A 19,038-nucleotide genomic window follows, 5' to 3' on the forward strand; every position below is an offset into this window, starting at 1 on the left:
GTATTTTGAAATTGTATTCCTCTATTTTGTAAGTCGACTTCTATTTTAGGTTTAGTAGCACATTAACTCTAACTGTAATTGTAACTATTTATATTGGTGTAGTGCAAGTCATCAAATAAACTGGACCGGTTGTGACTGTATACAGATGTAGCATGGTTCAGATTGTGATTTGGTTAATGTTATGGGCAGCCTGGTGGCTTAGTGGTTAGCACTTCTACCTCACAGCACTGGGGTCATGAGTTCCAACCATGGCTTTATCTGTGTGGAGTTTGTATGTTCTCCCCTTGTTTGCGTGGGTTTCCTATGGGTGCTCCAGTTTCCTCCCACAATCCAAAAACATACTAGTATGTTAATTGGCTGCTATCAAATTGACCCTAGTCTGTCTGTGTGTGTGTATGTTAGGGAATTTAGACTGTAAGCCATACTTACCAACTTTGAATATTTGTTTTCCGGGAGCCTGTAATTGGAGGTGGGCGTGGCGGGGGCGGGGCTGCAAAATGCGCATCATTTCGGACCTGCCCCCATGACGGCATGACGCAAAATGCGTCATTTGACAGCGGGGGCGGGGCCAAACCGCAGCGTTTGGGAGCTAATTCTGCCCACTTCACTAGGAAGTGGGGCACTTCCTATTGAAGTGGGCAGAATTCGGGAGATTGCCACACTCACCCGGGAGTCCGGGAGACTCTCGCAAAATGCGGGAGTCTCCCGAACATTCCGGGAGAGTTGGCAAGTATGCTGTAAGCTCCAAAGGGGCAGGGACTGATGTGAGTGAGTTCTCTGTACAGCGCTGCGGAATTAGTGGCACTATATAAATAAATGATGATGATGTTTGCATGATGCTGCTTTAATGAAATATTTTGCATAGCTTTATATGTTTCCTGAAGTGCATACTTCGGCCACCAGGTGGCCCTTTCACAGCAGCATACTATGCATTAGGCGCTTTGTGAAGTCAATTTACTCTGGTTATGCCCTGGTTTAAATCTATGCATTGGCAACATCTGTGGTCTGAGTGGAGGTAACTGTCAGTCACTTGCAGAAAAAATTCAGGCAGACAAATAGCATAAAACTGTGACAGTTATTACCACTCCGATCACTAACTACACTGTGTAAATAAAAATATAAATTCTTGACAATCAGGGCTGGTTCCCGCTGTGGCAGGGAGACCACGAGCATGTGGCCCCACTACTATAATGAAATCCATTTATTTTTTCTTTCTAGTAACTGTCATATAAAATGAATCAGCAGCACTGATGAAAAACAGTTATGTTTTAGGTCACATTGTTGGGTAACCTGTGACACTCCAGGTGTTGTGAAAGTCCCAGCATGCTTTGGCAATATATAGCAGCTTATTGCTGGAAGGGTATGCTGGGACTTGTAGTTTCACAACACCTGGAGTGTCACCGGTTAGCCAACACTGTTTTAGGACATCAGTACACCTGCAAAACTATGCTATCCCTAATGATTGCATACCAATGATAATTTAGGCAATGCAATTAAGGTGTAGCCATCACCTACACACAGTGGAGGCAGACATTATATGGGCTGAACCAATTTTCATAAGAATTATGCCTCGGTAATGTCACTAGTTCATCATATCGGGCAGCCCGGTGGCTTAGTGGTTAGCACTCCTACCTCACAGCACCGCTAGTGTTTTATTCCTGACCATGGCCTTATCTGTGTGGAGTTTGTCTATTCTCCCCGTGTTTGTGTGGGTTTCCTCCGGGTGCTCCGGTTTCCTCTTACGAACCAAAAACATACTAGTAGGTTAATTGGTTGCTGACAAAGTTAACACTATCACCTCTTCCCACTCCAGAATCCAAGACTTTTCCCGTGCAGCCCCCCTTCTCTGGAACGACCTCCCTCGTTCCATCCGTCTCTCTCCTACTCTGTGCTCCTTCAAACGTGCACTAAAAACTCACCTCTTCCACAAAGCCTACCAACCATCTACTTAACCCCCATCTCCTCCCTTTTGCTCGTCCTCCCTTCTCTCCTCTTGCCTCAACTGGCTCCTCTTGTGACGGGTCTGTTTACCCTCCCTTAGGATGTAAGCTCGTATGAGCAGGGCCCCCTCCCCTCCTGTCTCCATACCTGTTCTTCCGCTCCGTCTTTACTGCATATGACTGGCCGGAGTTTCTGAAGTATTGGTACTTTTTGTTCATTGTTCTGTATGGTTTCACCCTGTATAGTCTACTGTTAGTACTGTGTGCGGCGCTGCGGATACCTTGTGGCGCCTAACAAATAAATGATAATAATAATAATAATAATAATAATAATATGGCATACCACCGTATACACCCCACTTGGACCACTGAACCAAAGTATAATATTAATACTCACTATAATGTATGGACTTTAAAAATATGAATAAATTGGCAACTCACATTCATATAAAATTGATGTATTGATTGGGGTCAAATATTTCACTCACCCTTGTTATAAAGTATCAGGAGCTGTTAAAGTTTTACATTATTGATATACAAAATATAGATCGGTGCTATAAATATTTTGTAAGCACACAGAAGAATTACTTTTTTTTTCCATAAAGCGCATTTGTTTTAAATGTCAGCAGATCAATGGACATTTGTAGTAAGGCATGGTACTTGTTTGTAAGGTTGTGAAACAATCTGCCTGCTGTAGAAAAGGCTGATGCAATATGTGTGTTTCTATTCCTTATGGAATACACTTGTTTTCGCGAAGCTCTTAAGGAACTCCTTTATCTCCGAACCAGAAAACAAAAAAGAAAGGTAGACACAGATTCTGCTGCGACCACAAGTTGTATGACTTGTTATATCAAGTGGCTTCCTGTATACCTCCCAATTGTCCTGATTCTGGCTGGACATCCTGATTTGCGAGTCACAAAAAGTGCGTGCCGTAACCTAAGTGGGTATGTTTTTACCTTCATTTGTCCATGTGTGGGCGGAGTTTGGGTGAGACAGGGCAGGACTTATTTTGTTCCAATTTCGCACGTCTAAATGTTGGGGGTGTGCTTTCTGTGAAGACTCATTTTTAAGATGATTAAATGGGCCTACATCTAATTGTTCATCTGACTGTTCACAATTACAGGAAATTTCATTATTCCACAGAATTGTACTAAGAGGAGTTTTATCACTAATTCTTAAGCACAATTTGAAACCTGCATCTAAAACTCTCTTCAGCTGTAACATTAAAAATCATAAGAGGGGTAAAAATGTCATAAAATGTCAGTAGCCCAACCAACCCCAACAACTGTATCTGAAACTAAGAATAAAATAACCCAATGAAGCCTAACTAGACCGATTTAATGTAAACCGAGGTCCCAGTTCAAAAGCTGAAACAATCATCATCAGCTATTTATATAGCGCCACTAATTCCGCAGAGCTGTACAGAGAACTCACATCAGTCCCTGCCCCAGTGCTAAGTGGTTAGCCAGGGCCATCTTAACAACATTATGGGTCCCCGGGCAAAGCAGTGCACTGGGGCCCCTAGATATAGATATATATATATATATATATATATATATATATAGATGTATACAGATACAGATATAGATATAGATATAGATATATACAGATAGAAATAGATAGATGTACTTGCTCAGTGACCCTTGTAGGTTTTTTTTGCAGGTTTTTTTCTTTTGCAGGATTATTTATTCTCATTAAGAGCTGTGCCTATGGGGCCCCCTTGCCCGTGGGGCCCCCGGGCAACTGCCCATCGTGCCCAATGGAAAAGATGGCCCTATGGTTAGCATTTCTGCCTCACAGCACTGTGGTCATGAGTTCAATTCCTGACCATGGCCTTATCTGTGTGGAGTTTGTATGTTCTCGCCATGTTTGCGGGGGTTTCCTCCGGGTGCTCTGGTTTCCTCCCACACTCCAAAAACATACTGGTAGGTTAATTGGCTGCTATTAAATTGCCCTTAGTCTCTCTGTCAGTCTGTGTGTGTTAGGGTATTTAGATTGTAAGCTCCAATGGGGCAGGAATTGATGTGAATGAGTTCTCTTTACAGCGCTGCAGAATTAGTGGCGCTATATAAATAGCTGATGATGATGATGATGTCACAGCCAAGAGCCACATTTCCAGGCTGAGGAGCAGAAGATATGTAGCAGCCGAGTTGGGCCATTTCTGTATTTGATCTGGAAGATGCCGCACATCTGCTATGGCTTCTAAATAAAATAACCTGTCTATGCTTCTAATCATAGCAGTAGAGAGGTTCAGTGCCTAGCAAAGTATGTATTCCTAATATATTATATGTGAGCTATCATCATGCCCCGTAAAACTTATTGTTGTATAGTATTTTAAAATGCGTGTATCTAACTTGAGGCCATGTACGCTTCAAGAGACAGATCTGGGGCATCCACGAGCAAGTACAATACAGTAAGGGGACGAGACGCAGTTTAAGTGTGCACCTATATAAAGGGCTTAATGTTTTAGTTAATGATTATGGTTTCCATATAATTTGCTCTCTGCATTAGATTTAAAGTTGCACGTATCATATCATAAGTTGTATGTAACTCAAAATACAGACATGGACGTGTAACTGTTCACACAAAAGTAAATTGTTATACTGAACTCTTAATCACCAAATAGTCTTTAACAATAGTTTTAACTTTTTAAGTTCCGGTTCCGCACCAGGCAGTGATCAGGTCACTTTATCTAGTTTTATGTAAAATATAAATATATAAACACATATTTACACACATATTTACAATTTATAAAATACTTTTTACTACTACTACTACTACTACTACTACTAATAATAATAATAATGTTAAAATAATATAATAATAATAATAATAATAATAATAATAATAATAATAATAAAAAGAAGAAGAATATTTATGATTATTTTATTATTATTATCTAAAATTACAATCTGAAGAAAAAACATAAAAATATATCTTTGCAGCATTTTAAATGGAAATAACACTGTCGTCTGCTAATTTTCTTTTTAATATGTGTTAAGTCTGATAGGGCTTATGGCCACTAACAGCTCTCGTATAACCATTTCCTGGATTACCAGTGAGAACGCTATGAGAGTCAGCTGGGATCACACAACTGGTGATTAAAACTGAAGTTTCTCATAACACAGAGAATAAATAGGAGAAAACCTAATGTCACGGCAGGGAAAAAAATGCAGCAACCACACTCTACAGGGAGCCTATTAATTTAAAGGTAAATAAGGAATCATTACTCACCGGGGAGCCTGTAAATTAAAAAAATGCATGAACCGGCATGCACTGGGACTTATTTATACAGTAGAAGCAAGAAAAGGTCATTGCTTTTTTACATTTACCTAATGTATTATAGTATTTGGAGATCATTTTTATTTGTTGAGCTGTATTTAGAGAGTTACAGGTCACACCATAGTGACTCACAAAGCCTAATTGAGTGGCAAGTCCGAGGGAAGTGCTAGGGACCTCACATAACTAATCTGTGCTGTTGGGGACCCTGCTCGTTCCATTTTATAATTATCAGTCTGTTACTTCTTGCTCTTCTCTGTTCCCTTCTTCCCATCATATTACATGCAGACCTGTTCTCACTATGATAATCGCATAGGTGGACAGGTCACTGCTTCACACATGGTCACCACACTCATCTCCTGCTGCTGTGATCTGATTGGCTATGCTGTGAACAATCTAATGATCTGGTTGACCAATAAATAAGGTAAACATGGACAAGCTGAAGATAAAGATAAGGACAATAAGATAAGGACAATGAGAACTGATAATAAGGTGCTCCGACCAGAGTCGGAGCTAACAAGCTGTGGCCCCAGGTGGGTAGGAAGGAACTGGGACCCCCAATCCTCTGTATCTGCCATCCGGCGGGCTCCATTATCTCCATGGGCCCTGGCGCATGGCACCTGATGCATCAATGGTAGTTCCGCCACTGGCTCAGACCTTAAGTAACAGAATTCTATCTTGTTTCTCGAGTTCTAAGACAGAGCTGGTTACTTATGAAGAACAAATTGTTGGCTGCATAGTGCAAAAGCAGATTGGACAAATTGTGTGCCTCTACTTGTGCTAATATGTCTAGATTTCTGCCATGGTGCATGGCTTCATGGAGCAAGATAGTAGCGTTTGCGCAGAAACAGGCATTTACACAGATTGAGGGGAGTAGCTGGACATAGTGGCGTTCCTAGCAGAATGCTTAGAAGGTGCACTACTAATCCTGGTTTTGCGGACCAGTGCAGAACAAGATTTTGTTTTGCGGAGTGAGACTATGGAAATAAGGTAAAATTTACGGGAATGCTCATTTGTAGTGTTTTTATTTGTTGTGTGAGGGGGGGGGGGGGGGCATAGCCATTTTCACTCCACAAGAATACTTTTGCACCAGCCCCGAGACAGTCGTCTTACGGTGTCACCCTACATTTTTAAGGGGACCAGTTTTATAACTAACTGTTATGGTAAAGATGAAGAGGGTAATGAGACACAACTTTGCATGGTCAAGCCATGCAATTACAGTATGCAAGAGGTGTATTAAAGTTTGGGGAAAACAAAGCTGGTCTTGCTTCTTGGGACAGAAATTGGAGTCTGTTGTGTATTGTGTTGTTGTCAAAACGCCTCTAGTGATGTATGTTATTTCAGTGGTATATGTTTAGAGACATATTTTCATTTCATGGTTCTGAGCTGTCTTCTGATTAGTTCTAGTTTCCTTTTGTTTGCAGGTAGCAAGACAGGAACATATTTCCCTTGCTATATTTTACAAACCATGACACACGTTATGGTTTAACAAATGGATAGACAGTCCCCAGGAGAAATATAGCCAATGCACATAAAGAATAACAGCGAGAGCCTGACTTCTTATATAAGGGATCCTTAGGTAATTTACCTCTTCTTTTTCAGCAGACTGAAGGTCCTGCCACTCCTCAATGACATGTGCCAGATCCACGGTGTTCATGTGTACACGGGCCTCTCCAATGGCATCATGTTTAGAGAATCGGTCAAAATCATATACTGACATCACTAAGGTTTTTCCCCCAAGCTCTGCATAGGGAATCTGGAGAGAAGAAAATATTCAATTAAACATCTATATTTCTGCATAATTAATAGAATAAAGTTAATATTTGTATTATTAGTCAATTTTAACTCACATTTATTAAGAAGAAGAGACATCTTAGTAATGAGATTTACATGTCCTGCTCTGGAAATCCATTGGCTAAAACACTGACTGACAGTTCTCCCATGTAATAAGAAGTCTGATGGTGTTTTAGATAATGGAAGTTGAGTGCAATTATGTATGTCTTCCAGTAGTCAAGACGTAAAAGAGGTTTACAAAGAAATAACAGGTTAACGACTCACCAAACCATTTGTAGCTTGTAATTAATGTGCACTGTTTATTTAACTTTATGTATATATTACTATTATTATTAGTATTAGTAGTAGTATTGCCACTACTAGTATTAAGATGCTTTGTAAAAGAGGAACTAGTACGCACATATTTTAGTGGCAATCCAAAAGAAAGGATATAGAGGATATACAAATATGTGTTCATTTGAATAAATATATTGCCTTGTTATTAAAAAGTACACCAATAAGTTATATTAGTCCCTACCTTAAAAGTGAAGGACTCATTGAAGGTTGGGTTAAGAGTCTTGCGATGCACTTTTGTTTCATACTTCTTCTTTTTGTCTGGTAGGAGAAATACTTTGACATAGGGATCAGATGTTCCCCCGATGTCCAATGCTGGTAGATCTGCAGCTTGTATAATTCCCACCACCAGCTGAACGGAGAAGCCGGGAAAACACGAGAGTCAGAATCTGATATTTGTGTTTTAATAAACTTGAAAAAGGGGGTTAGTTGTGCTTTATATGTTGGTTTTCAGTAGTGATTGTGAATTATGTTAGACAGGGGAGCAATGAATGCTGTAATCCTTTTGTTATTAACTTACTCCACCCTCCTGATTCCCAACCAATCCCAAAACCCCTGTAAAACCTAAGATCCCCAACACCAAGACCCCTGAAGGTGGAGTTCTTCATACTCTTCTCTCTGGAAAATTCTGAATTTCTTGGAGCTGGTCTTGCTACACAGATTCTGCTGTTTGGTGGATGACTGTATAAGCTCCCTAACAGCCAGGGGGTGGAATCTACTCAACTGAATATTTAATTCTAGTGAGACAGACTCCACTCAGATCACATTGTGTGATTCTGTATTATAGGGGAAGGGCTTTTCTACATTCCCATTTTCACAAAATCCATTTATGAGGAAGTGATGTGTCAATCAATAACAAATCAGGGAATTGGTGGGGGTTATATTACTGCATTCATTATAGTTAACAGGAAAGTCTCATGTATGTAAAATGGGATTTTGCTGGATAATAAGCAGTATCCAAGGTAGCTCTGATTGCATTTAGCCTGGAATCAACAACACAATGCCAGCTAATGATTCCTTTCTCATGCTTCCTGGAACATGATGTGAAGTGGTTACTAAAATGTATTTTGTGTGCCATAGTAGGACACTGTATTATATGAGCAGATCCAGAGAACCTGACATTTTCAAGACACTAGTTCTAAGAACTCTGCATTAAGATGTAGGAGCGCTGACCGAGTCAGGAGTAGCTTCTCTATACCTGTCCAGTCTGGAAGTCATAGTCCAGTGAGTACTGTAACTTTCCCAACTTCTCCTGAGGTTTGTCGTCTTTCTCATCTCCTAGTAAAGAGGGATCCAGGTCTTCCACATCTGGTTGCACCTGCACAGGAACACATAATTTCATTGTCCAGTGAAACCGGTTCAATGGGGGGCAGTAACATAGCATTTGGTGGAGATATAATGATAACTATATAGGTAATATGTATGAACTAAGGAAAATGTATTCCACTTTTAATACCAGTAAAGCATAAAGAAACTAAACACAAAGTAAATGTTTAGTTATATGTTCAGAGTTACATCGTTAACAATTGTAACAAACGTTCAACGGGTTACAACAAAAAACCGAAGGGGATGATATGTTGAAGGAGACCAAAAAATTGCCTAAATAAACTATTTCTGTGTTTACTGTGGTAAATTAAAAGAGTGGTCTACATTAGAGGGGAAAGATATTCCTTACTGTACTATAGACAGAAATATATTTACTACAAAAGAGGCGTCACAGTATTTAAACACTCAAAATGAAAAGAAGATATATCAGTTGGTTCAGATGATATTCATCCAAGAGTCTTAAAAGAAATGTCATCACTTTGGTTGTAATGACTATGCATATTATCCTATAAGGCAATGTCTCATATTAAAGGGTAGATTCAGTTAGCCAATTTGTTCTTTAGAACAACGCAGCCCGTGCATTATTACCGTTACTACGGTATTGGCTGTGCATTATTACCGTTACTACGGTATTGGCTGTGCATTATTACCGTTACTACGGTATTGGCTGTGCATTATTACCGTTACTACGGTATTGGCTGTGCATTATTACCGTTACTACGGTATTGGCTGTGCATTATTACCGTTACTACGGTATTGGCTGTGCATTATTACCGTTACTACGGTATTGGCTGTGCATTATTACCGTTACTCTGGTATTGGCTGTGCATTATTACCGTTACTACGGTATTGGCTGTGCATTATTACCGTTACTCTGGTATTGGCTGTGCATTATTACCGTTACTACGGTATTGGCTGTGCATTATTACCGTTACTACGGTATTGGCTGTGCATTATTACCGTTACTATGGTATTGGCTGTGCATTATTACCGTTACTACGGTATTGGCTGTGCATTATTACCGTTACTACGGTATTGGCTGTGCATTATTACCGTTACTACGGTATTGGCTGTGCATTATTACCATTACTACGGTATTGGCTGTGCATTATTACCATTACTACGGTATTGGCTGTGCATTATTACCATTACTATGGTATTGGCTGTGCATTATTACCGTTACTATGGTATTGGCTGTGCATTATTACCGTTACTACGGTATTGGCTGTGCATTATTACCGTTACTACGGTATTGGCTGTACATTATTACCGTTACTACGGTATTGGCTGTGCATTATTACCGTTACTACGGTATTGGCTGTGCATTATTACCGTTACTACGGTATTGGCTGTGCATTATTACCGTTACTACGGTATTGGCTGTGCATTATTACCGTTACTACGGTATTGGCTGTACATTATTACCGTTACTACGGTATTGGCTGTGCATTATTACCGTTACTACGGTATTGGCTGTGCATTATTACCGTTACTACGGTATTGGCTGTGCATTATTACCGTTACTACGGTATTGGCTGTACATTATTACCGTTACTACGGTATTGGCTGTGCATTATTACCGTTACTACGGTATTGGCTGTGCATTATTACCGTTACTACGGTATTGGCTGTGCATTATTACTGTTACTACGGTATTGGCTGTGCATTATTACCGTTACTATGGTATTGGCTGTGCATTATTACCGTTACTACGGTATTGGCTGTGCATTATTACCGTTACTACGGTATTGGCTGTGCATTATTACCGTTACTACGGTATTGGCTGTGCATTATTACCGTTACTACGGTATTGGCTGTGCATTATTACCATTACTACGGTATTGGCTGTGCATTATTACCATTACTATGGTATTGGCTGTGCATTATTACCGTTACTATGGTATTGGCTGTGCATTATTACCGTTACTACGGTATTGGCTGTACATTATTACCGTTACTACGGTATTGGCTGTGCATTATTACCGTTACTATGGTATTGGCTGTGCATTATTACCGTTACTATGGTATTGGCTGTGCATTATTACCGTTACTACGGTATTGGCTGTGCATTATTACCGTTACTATGGTATTGGCTGTGCATTATTACCGTTACTACGGTATTGGCTGTACATTATTACCGTTACTATGGTATTGGCTGTGCATTATTACCGTTACTACGGTATTGGCTGTGCATTATTACCGTTACTACGGTATTGGCTGTGCATTATTACCGTTACTACGGTATTGGCTGTGCATTATTACCGTTACTACGGTATTGGCTGCATTTGTAAGCCAAAATAAAGTTGTTACTGAAATAACTAAAAGTAATGCCTGTAGCGCCATTAACCAAAAGTTGTAACCAATTGCTGCTGACGGGTACAATTCCAGGTGATTTCAGAATACCAAATATAGTTGTGATATACAAAACAGGCAGTAGTAAATAATATGATAACTACAGATCTTCATGGTTCACTGTACAACAAGGTTCACCATTTGCATGGAAAAACACTTAAAATGTATCAACTTAAGCCCAAGCTCGGGCTGGTTCCCACATGTGCAACATGGCTCCTTCATGTGCAACACGGCTAGACAATCTGTGAAACAGTTCGAACATGGTTGAACAGACCCAAACATCCTCGAAACCTGTTCAACTTGCTTGAAATTGGCCCATTGTTTTAATTATTTATTTACATTTTGAGACATTCCAGCAAATGTTCTAATTTTTGCACAGAGTCAATAAACCAGTTTGAGAAACAAGAAGAAAACGTGGGAACAGACGCTAATAAAACACCTGTATGGTATCACCAAGCTGCTACACTGCAGGAAGATGTTGCTGCTCCCTAAATTAAAGAACTATACAAACACACCATAAACAGAAAGTGCTAAAAGTGGATCTAAACCAATTATCCAGCTAAATATATATTAATTATTAGTAGGTATGCCTTTTAGCGCTTTCTGTTTATGGTGTGTTTTAGGGAAACAGTTTGTGGCTGGTTCTAGCATCGCTAGTCCTGGGTTCTGTTCAAACTGCGGGTCTGAAAAAGTGGAGACTTTACCTACAGCAACCAATCAGATTCTAGTTGTCATTTTGTAGAATGTACTAAACAAATGATAACTAGAATCTGATTGGTTGCTGTAGGCAACATCTCCACTTTTTCAAACCCGCAGTTTAGTTTATACCCCTTAGACTGAACGAATGGTGAGATAATATCAACAACAAAAGATAAACGGAACCATGGAGTTATAGTTTCAGGAGACACAAGGTAAGCGAGCAGTGCAGTCAAGCAGTATAAAAAGACAGTAGGATATTTGGTTTTATTGAAAGATGTATTAATTACAGGAAGTGGGAGATTATAGTGCCACATTATAGGTCACTGATAAGACCTCACTTCTAGTACTGTCCTGCAGCCTCTATCTCCAAAAATAGATGAATAAAAATAGAATAATAGAAAAACTTAATTACAAGGCTACTCAACTGATGCATGGGGCGCATAACAGGAAAGACTTCAATAGCTGAAGATTTGTATCTTAAAAAGGGCAGACTAGTTGGACCTGTAGAATCCTTATTGCTGTCAAAGTCTATCTTTCTAACCGTTGACACCGGTAGGTCATTAACCTTGGACGGACAGGACCACCAAGGGTAAAATACCTTTTTGAAGACTTGACAAGTAATGCTCTGATTACCTACCAATTATGATATGTTCATTAAGCATTCTCTCTGCTGATTTTCTTCTTCTTCATATAGTGCTACATTTAGAAGGTATTTGCAGAGATGATCAACTAGTAATAGCAGTTAATATCTAAGATGACAGAAATTCTATGTTAAGGATTCACTTTGCACTAACTTTTATTTGGTTCCACATACACAACCATTGGGTGCTACAACCTCTAATTTCTTTCTTAATAAGTTATTTTATGTGCCTGTTACTGTCAGGACAACGTAATATGTTGGTGCTTTATAAATAGTTCACTGTGTATGCTCTTCGTTCTACACAATACCTTAAATAATATAAACAACTTATATAAAATAAAGACACGGAGACTTGAGTAAAGTGGCACTAAAAACTATTTTATTATAACCTATTAAAACCTGGTGGTGGAGAAAGGGCACTGGAGATCAGCTCCAGCGATACCCAACCAAGCGTGGACATGGCAATATAGCCTTAAGTCCACCCACTTCTCTCATAACCCCACTGCTTGGCCGGCCCTAACCTGGCGTCAGAGTAAACTGCACTCACCTCACTACTCACTCCCCCTCCCTCACTGAGCCGGGCGAGGCCTCTCTCCACGGAAGGGACAAGAGTAACCGATTGCCTTGTAAGGGGACAGATACCTGCGACCAATCACGATAGAGCCGTCTATATCAGCTGCTGATCGCAGTGCCTTCCTCCCCACCAAAACTGTAACCTACCAACCGGCTTTATGCTAAACCACCATTATACACTAAAGCTTACTTAAAATTGGCGTGGGTGGGCGGGATTTTGCCAGCCGAGTGACTCCCCCAGGAAATGCATCGCCTACAAAGCCACAAGGACCTCCCCTCAGCATCACTGGCCAGACCCACACCCCACGTTAACTCTTTCAGGTAAGTGCAAACATGAATGCAACACTCTCACTATTTAATTTCGTTCGTCTAAAAGGGGACTCTCTTGTACTAAATAAGATATATAAAATACAGACAAACCAAAATCATTTACTAACTACTACATAGATTTACTTTGTTAATTTTGACAAAGTTACAAATGCCTTCATCTTATGACACTGCCTCCCTTTCTGAACCAAAAATATACATAATGTAAGAGGATGTGTCCAATTAATTCTGACGGAATAGATGAAAATAGGAAGTTAAGTAATACATTTTCTGTCTTAATGTAGATTCAAACACAATGAAGCAAGAGATATCTCTGTTAAATGAATCTGATAGTCTAATATTTGGAGTAATTGGAAGCTGTTGCTTATCTGAATAACGGAAATCATTTATTTTTTTTTCATTTTAAACCCCTAAATATATGCGGCCGGGTTCGGGGCTCCGCTCCTTCGTTGGTGGGGGGAGCAGGGTAGTAAAAAAAAACAAAAGAAAAGGTTTTTCCCACAGTATGAGAAAAAAGGGGGAGAGGCTCAGCATGAGAAAAAAGGGGGGAGAGAGGCACAATGTGAGAAAAAAGGGGGGAGAAAATCACAGTATGAGAAAAAATGGTGAGAGGCACAGCATGAGAAAAAAGGGGGGGAGAGAGGCACAGTAAGGAAAAAGTGGGGAGGGAGGCACAGTATGAGGAAAAGGGGGGGGGGTGAGAGGCACAGTAAGGAAAAAGGGGGGGAGAGAGGCACAGTAAGGAAAAAGGGGGGAGAGAGGCACTGTATGAGAAAAAAGGGGGAGAGGCTCAGCATGAGAAAAAAGGGGGGAGAGAGGCACAATGTGAGAAAAAAGGGGGGAGAAAATCACAGTATGAGAAAAAATGGTGAGAGGCACAGCATGAGAAAAAAGGGGGGGAGAGAGGCACAGTAAGGAAAAAGTGGGGAGGGAGGCACAGTATGAGGAAAAGGGGGGGGGGTGAGAGGCACAGTAAGGAAAAAGGGGGGGAGAGAGGCACAGTAAGGAAAAAGGGGGGAGAGAGGCACTGTATGAGAAAAAAGGGGGAGAGGCTCAGTATGAGAAAAAAGGGGGGAGAAAGGCACAATGTGAGAAAAAAGGGGGGAGAAAATCACAGTATGAGAAAAAAGGGTGAGAGGCACAGCATGAGAAAAAAGGGGGGGAGAGAGGCACAGTAAGGAAAAAGTGGGGAGGGAGGCACAGTATGAGGAAAAAGGGGGGGAGAGAGGCACAGTAAGGAAAAAGGGGGGAGAGAGGCACAGTATGAGAAAAAAGGGGGAGAGGCACAGCATGAGAAAAAAGGGGGGAGAGAGGCACAGTATGAGAAAAAAGGGTGAGAGGCACAGCATGAGAAAAAAGGGGGGGAGAGAGGCACAGTAAGGAAAAAGTGGGGAGGGAGGCATAGTATGAGGAAAAAGGGGGGAGAGAGGCACAGTATGAGAAAAAAGGGGGAGAGGCTCAGCATGAGAAAAAAGGGGGGGAGAGAGGCACAGTAAGGAAAAAGTGGGGAGGGAGGCACAGTATGAGGAAAAAGGGGAGGAGAGAGGCACAGTAAGGAAAAAGGGGGGGAGAGAGGCACAGTATGAGAAAAAAGGGGGAGAGGCACAGCATGAGAAAAAAGGGGGGAGAGAGGCACAGCATGAGAAAAAAGGAGGGGAGAGAGGTAAAGTATAAGGAAAAAGGGGGAGAGAGGCACAGTATGAGGAAAAAGGGGGAAGAGAGGCACATATTGAGGAACTATGGGGACTATTAATTTAAGATGGGGTGGTTTGGGCGCTACTGAATGTGGGGGTGAGTTTGGGGAGAATGACGTCCCTTTATTAAATGTGCCTATGAATTATTTAATGGCAGTGACGGTTGCGGGAAATAGGTATATTTCTGAAATGTAAATGCTATTAATTTATTGCTGGGGCTGTTTGTAGGGAGGGAAATAGTTTTATTTATTAAATGTGAATACTATTATTTTAATGTTGGGGCAGGAGAAAGGCCTAATTATTAATCATGGGTGGTACTGACTTAATGCCAAAGCTGGCTGTAATTTTCTAAATGTACCCATTTTTTTCTCCAAATAGGGCCCCCAACATTCCAGGATCCAGACAAGCCGCAGCTAAAGAAACCTGCAGCACAGGTGGTGAAAGTGAGAAAAACAGGTAGGAGAGAGCAGCAGAGTCTGTGAAATGTTGTGATTTTAGTGGAACAATCCCAATTTTTGGTGACCGTTCAATGGTGTACACAACAATGCAGGTTTTTTGTCTGTAGGAGGGTGGCCTAGCCACGCCCAATGATGCATTATTAATGATATTTTTAATTTGCAGTATCATTGCTAGTTTTAATGTGTGGTGTCAATACCCATTTTAATATGGTGTTTTGATGATTGTTTTAATGTACAGTATTTTAGTTTGTAGAAGCAATGATTTTTCTTATGCAGACAACCTAGGGGAGCCCTCTGGGAGAGCTGTAAGTGTCATACTGTGGGCTGTAGGTGATGTAATGCAGGATGTGTCACTATGCCCTTAATTTTAGATCTTAGGGACCCCCCTGTCTTAAGTGCCCCGGGGCCCCCTAGAGCCTTAATCCAGCTCTGGTGTAAGTGCAGGTGCATGTTACGCGTTCCCTATTAAAAAGTGTCTTATTTTGGGTAACATGTATCCCTGATAAATTCTGCTAGTACACAAGACGGGTGCAGCTTTGAAGTTGATGATGATGAGTTCCACATATATATATATATGCTCTGTGTGCTTCAAAATGGTAGGTTTAAGGTTACATGTATCTTAATGTGTGTAACTTAAAATACAGACACGGAAATGTAAGTGTGTAGAAAATAGGCAACTTTTTATTTAAAATCCAAATCAACCCCTGTATATTCTCTCTACTCTAGTCTACACCCATTTGCTTTTCTGAAGAATTGTGCTGATAAATCTATGTGTATGTATGACATCTTATCTAAATTTCAATTATAATCTGCAGATCAAGGGTGCTTAGAGTCTTAAAAGAAGTGATTTCCAAAATGGTTAGCCATTAAAGGTATCCCCCTTCAATTTCTTTTAATAATCTACTCTCCTGTCTATTCCATGGCAGACACGGTACACTCTCTGGACAAAAAAGGAGTGTATGTTCTCCTGAACTTAAACTAATCTACACCCCTTGCATTGTAAGTAACATTGTTTATTATTTTTCACATAAAGAAAATACTGGCTGTTTTTTCATGTAGCACACAAATACTTGATAACTTCATTTGTACACTGAAATTTAAAGTTGTTCTAGGATATACCCTACCCAAACTATTAATCTGTCCCCACATTCTAAATTTACCTCCCCTCCAATGCAACATGGTTTTGCCAAGGTGCAAAGTTACTCATTTTTTTTTGCCTTGTTCTTCTTAACGACTTAGGCCCTCTATCCCTTTTACCCCTTTGAAACAAGATTATCTGACAGGGAGGGAATTAAATAATTAAGCAAAGCATATCCCACAGACTTCCTGATGCCTCCAGAATGTAGTTCTTCCAGGCAATGAAGAGGTTAAAAAAAGTATTACATGAGAAAAATACAAGTAGACAAGAAAATGAGACACTCAAGAGATGACAGGTAGAGGTGAAGACAAAGAGAAGAGAGCCGGGATCACAAGAGACAGTCTGAGTGACTAATGAGCATGTTCTGTATGAACAGCATTGTTCTAAGTAATACAAAAAAATGAAAGAAAACTGGCAAAAAACAAGATTGAGGAGAACAAAAGATAATTTCATTTTCAAACAGAAGCAATTGCTGAACCGGCAGGCGGAATGAAGTGTCAAAAGATCTGCACAATACCCGGCAAGAATTGCTCACATTTTCCAGCCAAAAAGAATATAATTTTAGTACAGTACGAACAAGATAGAGAGAAATTTTCTTTGCATTGTTTTGCTAGGGCAGCTGATAGCTACTTTTGCGAAGACATATTTATGTCTTATATAATAAAGCCTAGCGGGTTTACTAGGAAAAGGGCAAACGTTAAACCTCCTGGTCAACATTTCAAAAGGTGAAATAGGGACTGTTAACGTTACCAGCAGCTACTTTATTCCAAATGAAGTATAGGTTACTTCTATAAAATCACTATAATTTCTAAAATGATATATATAGTTGTTCACTGTCACTAACTATTTATGTCCCTTTACATTCTGCACAGTGACACTTATCTTTTCTCTTCTATATTTAGTATAGATTAAGACAGGCAGCACCGTGGCTCAGTGGTTAGTACTTCTGCCTTACAGCACTGGGGTCATGAGTTCGACTCCCGATCTCGGCCTTATCTGTGTGGAGTTTGTATTATCCCCGTGTTTGCGTGGGTTTCCTCCGTGTGCTCCGGTTTCCTCCCACACTCCAAAAACATACTGGTAGGTTAATTGGCTGCTATCAAAATTGACCCTAGTCTGTATGTGTGTGCGTGTGGGTTAGGGACTTTAGACTGTAAGCTCCAAAGGGACAGGGACTGATGTGAGTGAGTTCTCTGTACAGCGCTGCGGAATTAGTGGCGCTATATAAATAAAATGATGATAATGATGACTTGTATTTCAGTGAGCATAAGAAGCCCAGTAAAAGGCATGCATGACCATTTCTAGCACTGCAGAACTAGACCATGAAGATGTTGGCCACTTAGGAAAGGCAATAACTTTTGTGGCTCAACACAAATCTTTTTAATTAATTTTCAGCCTTGTTGGTCACCACGTCCATACATACTGTAGTTGTATGTTCACAATGTGCAAATACACAGAAATGGAGGACAACATGCAAGACCTAGCTGAACGCAACCAATATGTTTGAGCAAAGTCATGTAACTCACAGCCTACCTTTGCCCGTATGTCCTCTCCACCTTACAGCAGCTCCAATATTACTGTACTAATGTCAGTTTTATACTGTAAAATATAACCTCAGGGAGCCCTGTCCATTAGAATGGTACCACTGGGTTGACAAAATTGCCTTACCAGAGCTTCGAACCTTGTTAATTACCAGGTCCCCACAGCCCGCGGGTAAGGAAGAGCCCTAGTGCTTTTCAGTGTTGTGCTGGTAGAATCTGAGAGCTCAGTATGTTGTGTTTTGTACCAACCCAAGAGGCATGAGCCCTTATCACCAGAGGTTGGTTGTCACTATAGCAGGGGACCCCACACTCTTTTTATGCCTATTATAGCGAAAACAAGCTCAGGCTGTCTAGCAGAGATCAGATTTGGTTCAATACGTTTAAGGATACAAAACTCTTCTTATGCACAGTACCCTCCTGCGTAATGAAAATCAGAATAGACAGGGGCTGGCTGGCAAGCTATAGCATTGTGTGTGGAGGAAGGGGGTGGCAATACTCAGCTCGGCAGCCTAGTAGGAACATTTTAATGGACAAAAATGCAGGTAGCCCATTGACCCAGCCCAAGGCGGTCCACAATGGGACTAGCCCAGGGGACAAATGCCCCCCCCCAGGCCAGCCAACCCCCTTGGACAGATGATGTAAGGGTGTTGTATAACAGGAGTGGGTTGTGATGACTGTGAGGGGCAATGAATAATAGGGGTGGGAGATGATGACGATGGATGGTGGGGTGGGATGATGAATTAGAGGAAAGGTAGGTGGATGGAATTACAGGGTAGGGTGGTGGGCCTGTGGTTGAAATTAGTTACGGTGATATATAGAAACCAAACTAGTTGGAAAAATAAATAAGTACATTTTGCTTACCATGGATATTGATCATATTATGAAATACATGTATTTATTTTTAAAACTATTTTTTTTAGCTGTTTGTAACTAATTTCCCTCAA

At 40.6% G+C, this 19,038-nt stretch overlaps 1 protein-coding gene across 2 annotated transcripts in view; it reads right to left on the reverse strand.

Annotated features, from left to right (window-relative positions):
• The window catches only part of SYT5 (synaptotagmin 5), a 211,694-nt gene that overhangs the window by 20,830 nt on the left and 171,826 nt on the right, over positions 1-19,038 (reverse strand). For both annotated transcript variants that reach the window (XM_075191252.1, XM_075191253.1), the window contains 3 exons: positions 8,545-8,664; positions 7,531-7,698; positions 6,808-6,975 (listed from right to left, as the gene is read on the reverse strand). In XM_075191252.1, coding sequence (XP_075047353.1) covers positions 6,808-6,975; positions 7,531-7,698; positions 8,545-8,664 — 456 coding nt within the window. The remainder of the gene's footprint in view (positions 1-6,807; positions 6,976-7,530; positions 7,699-8,544; positions 8,665-19,038) is intronic.

The sequence above is a fragment of the Mixophyes fleayi genome, chromosome 11 (assembly GCF_038048845.1).
Source record: "Mixophyes fleayi isolate aMixFle1 chromosome 11, aMixFle1.hap1, whole genome shotgun sequence".
In the NCBI taxonomy this organism is placed as follows: Eukaryota; Metazoa; Chordata; class Amphibia; order Anura; family Limnodynastidae; genus Mixophyes; species Mixophyes fleayi.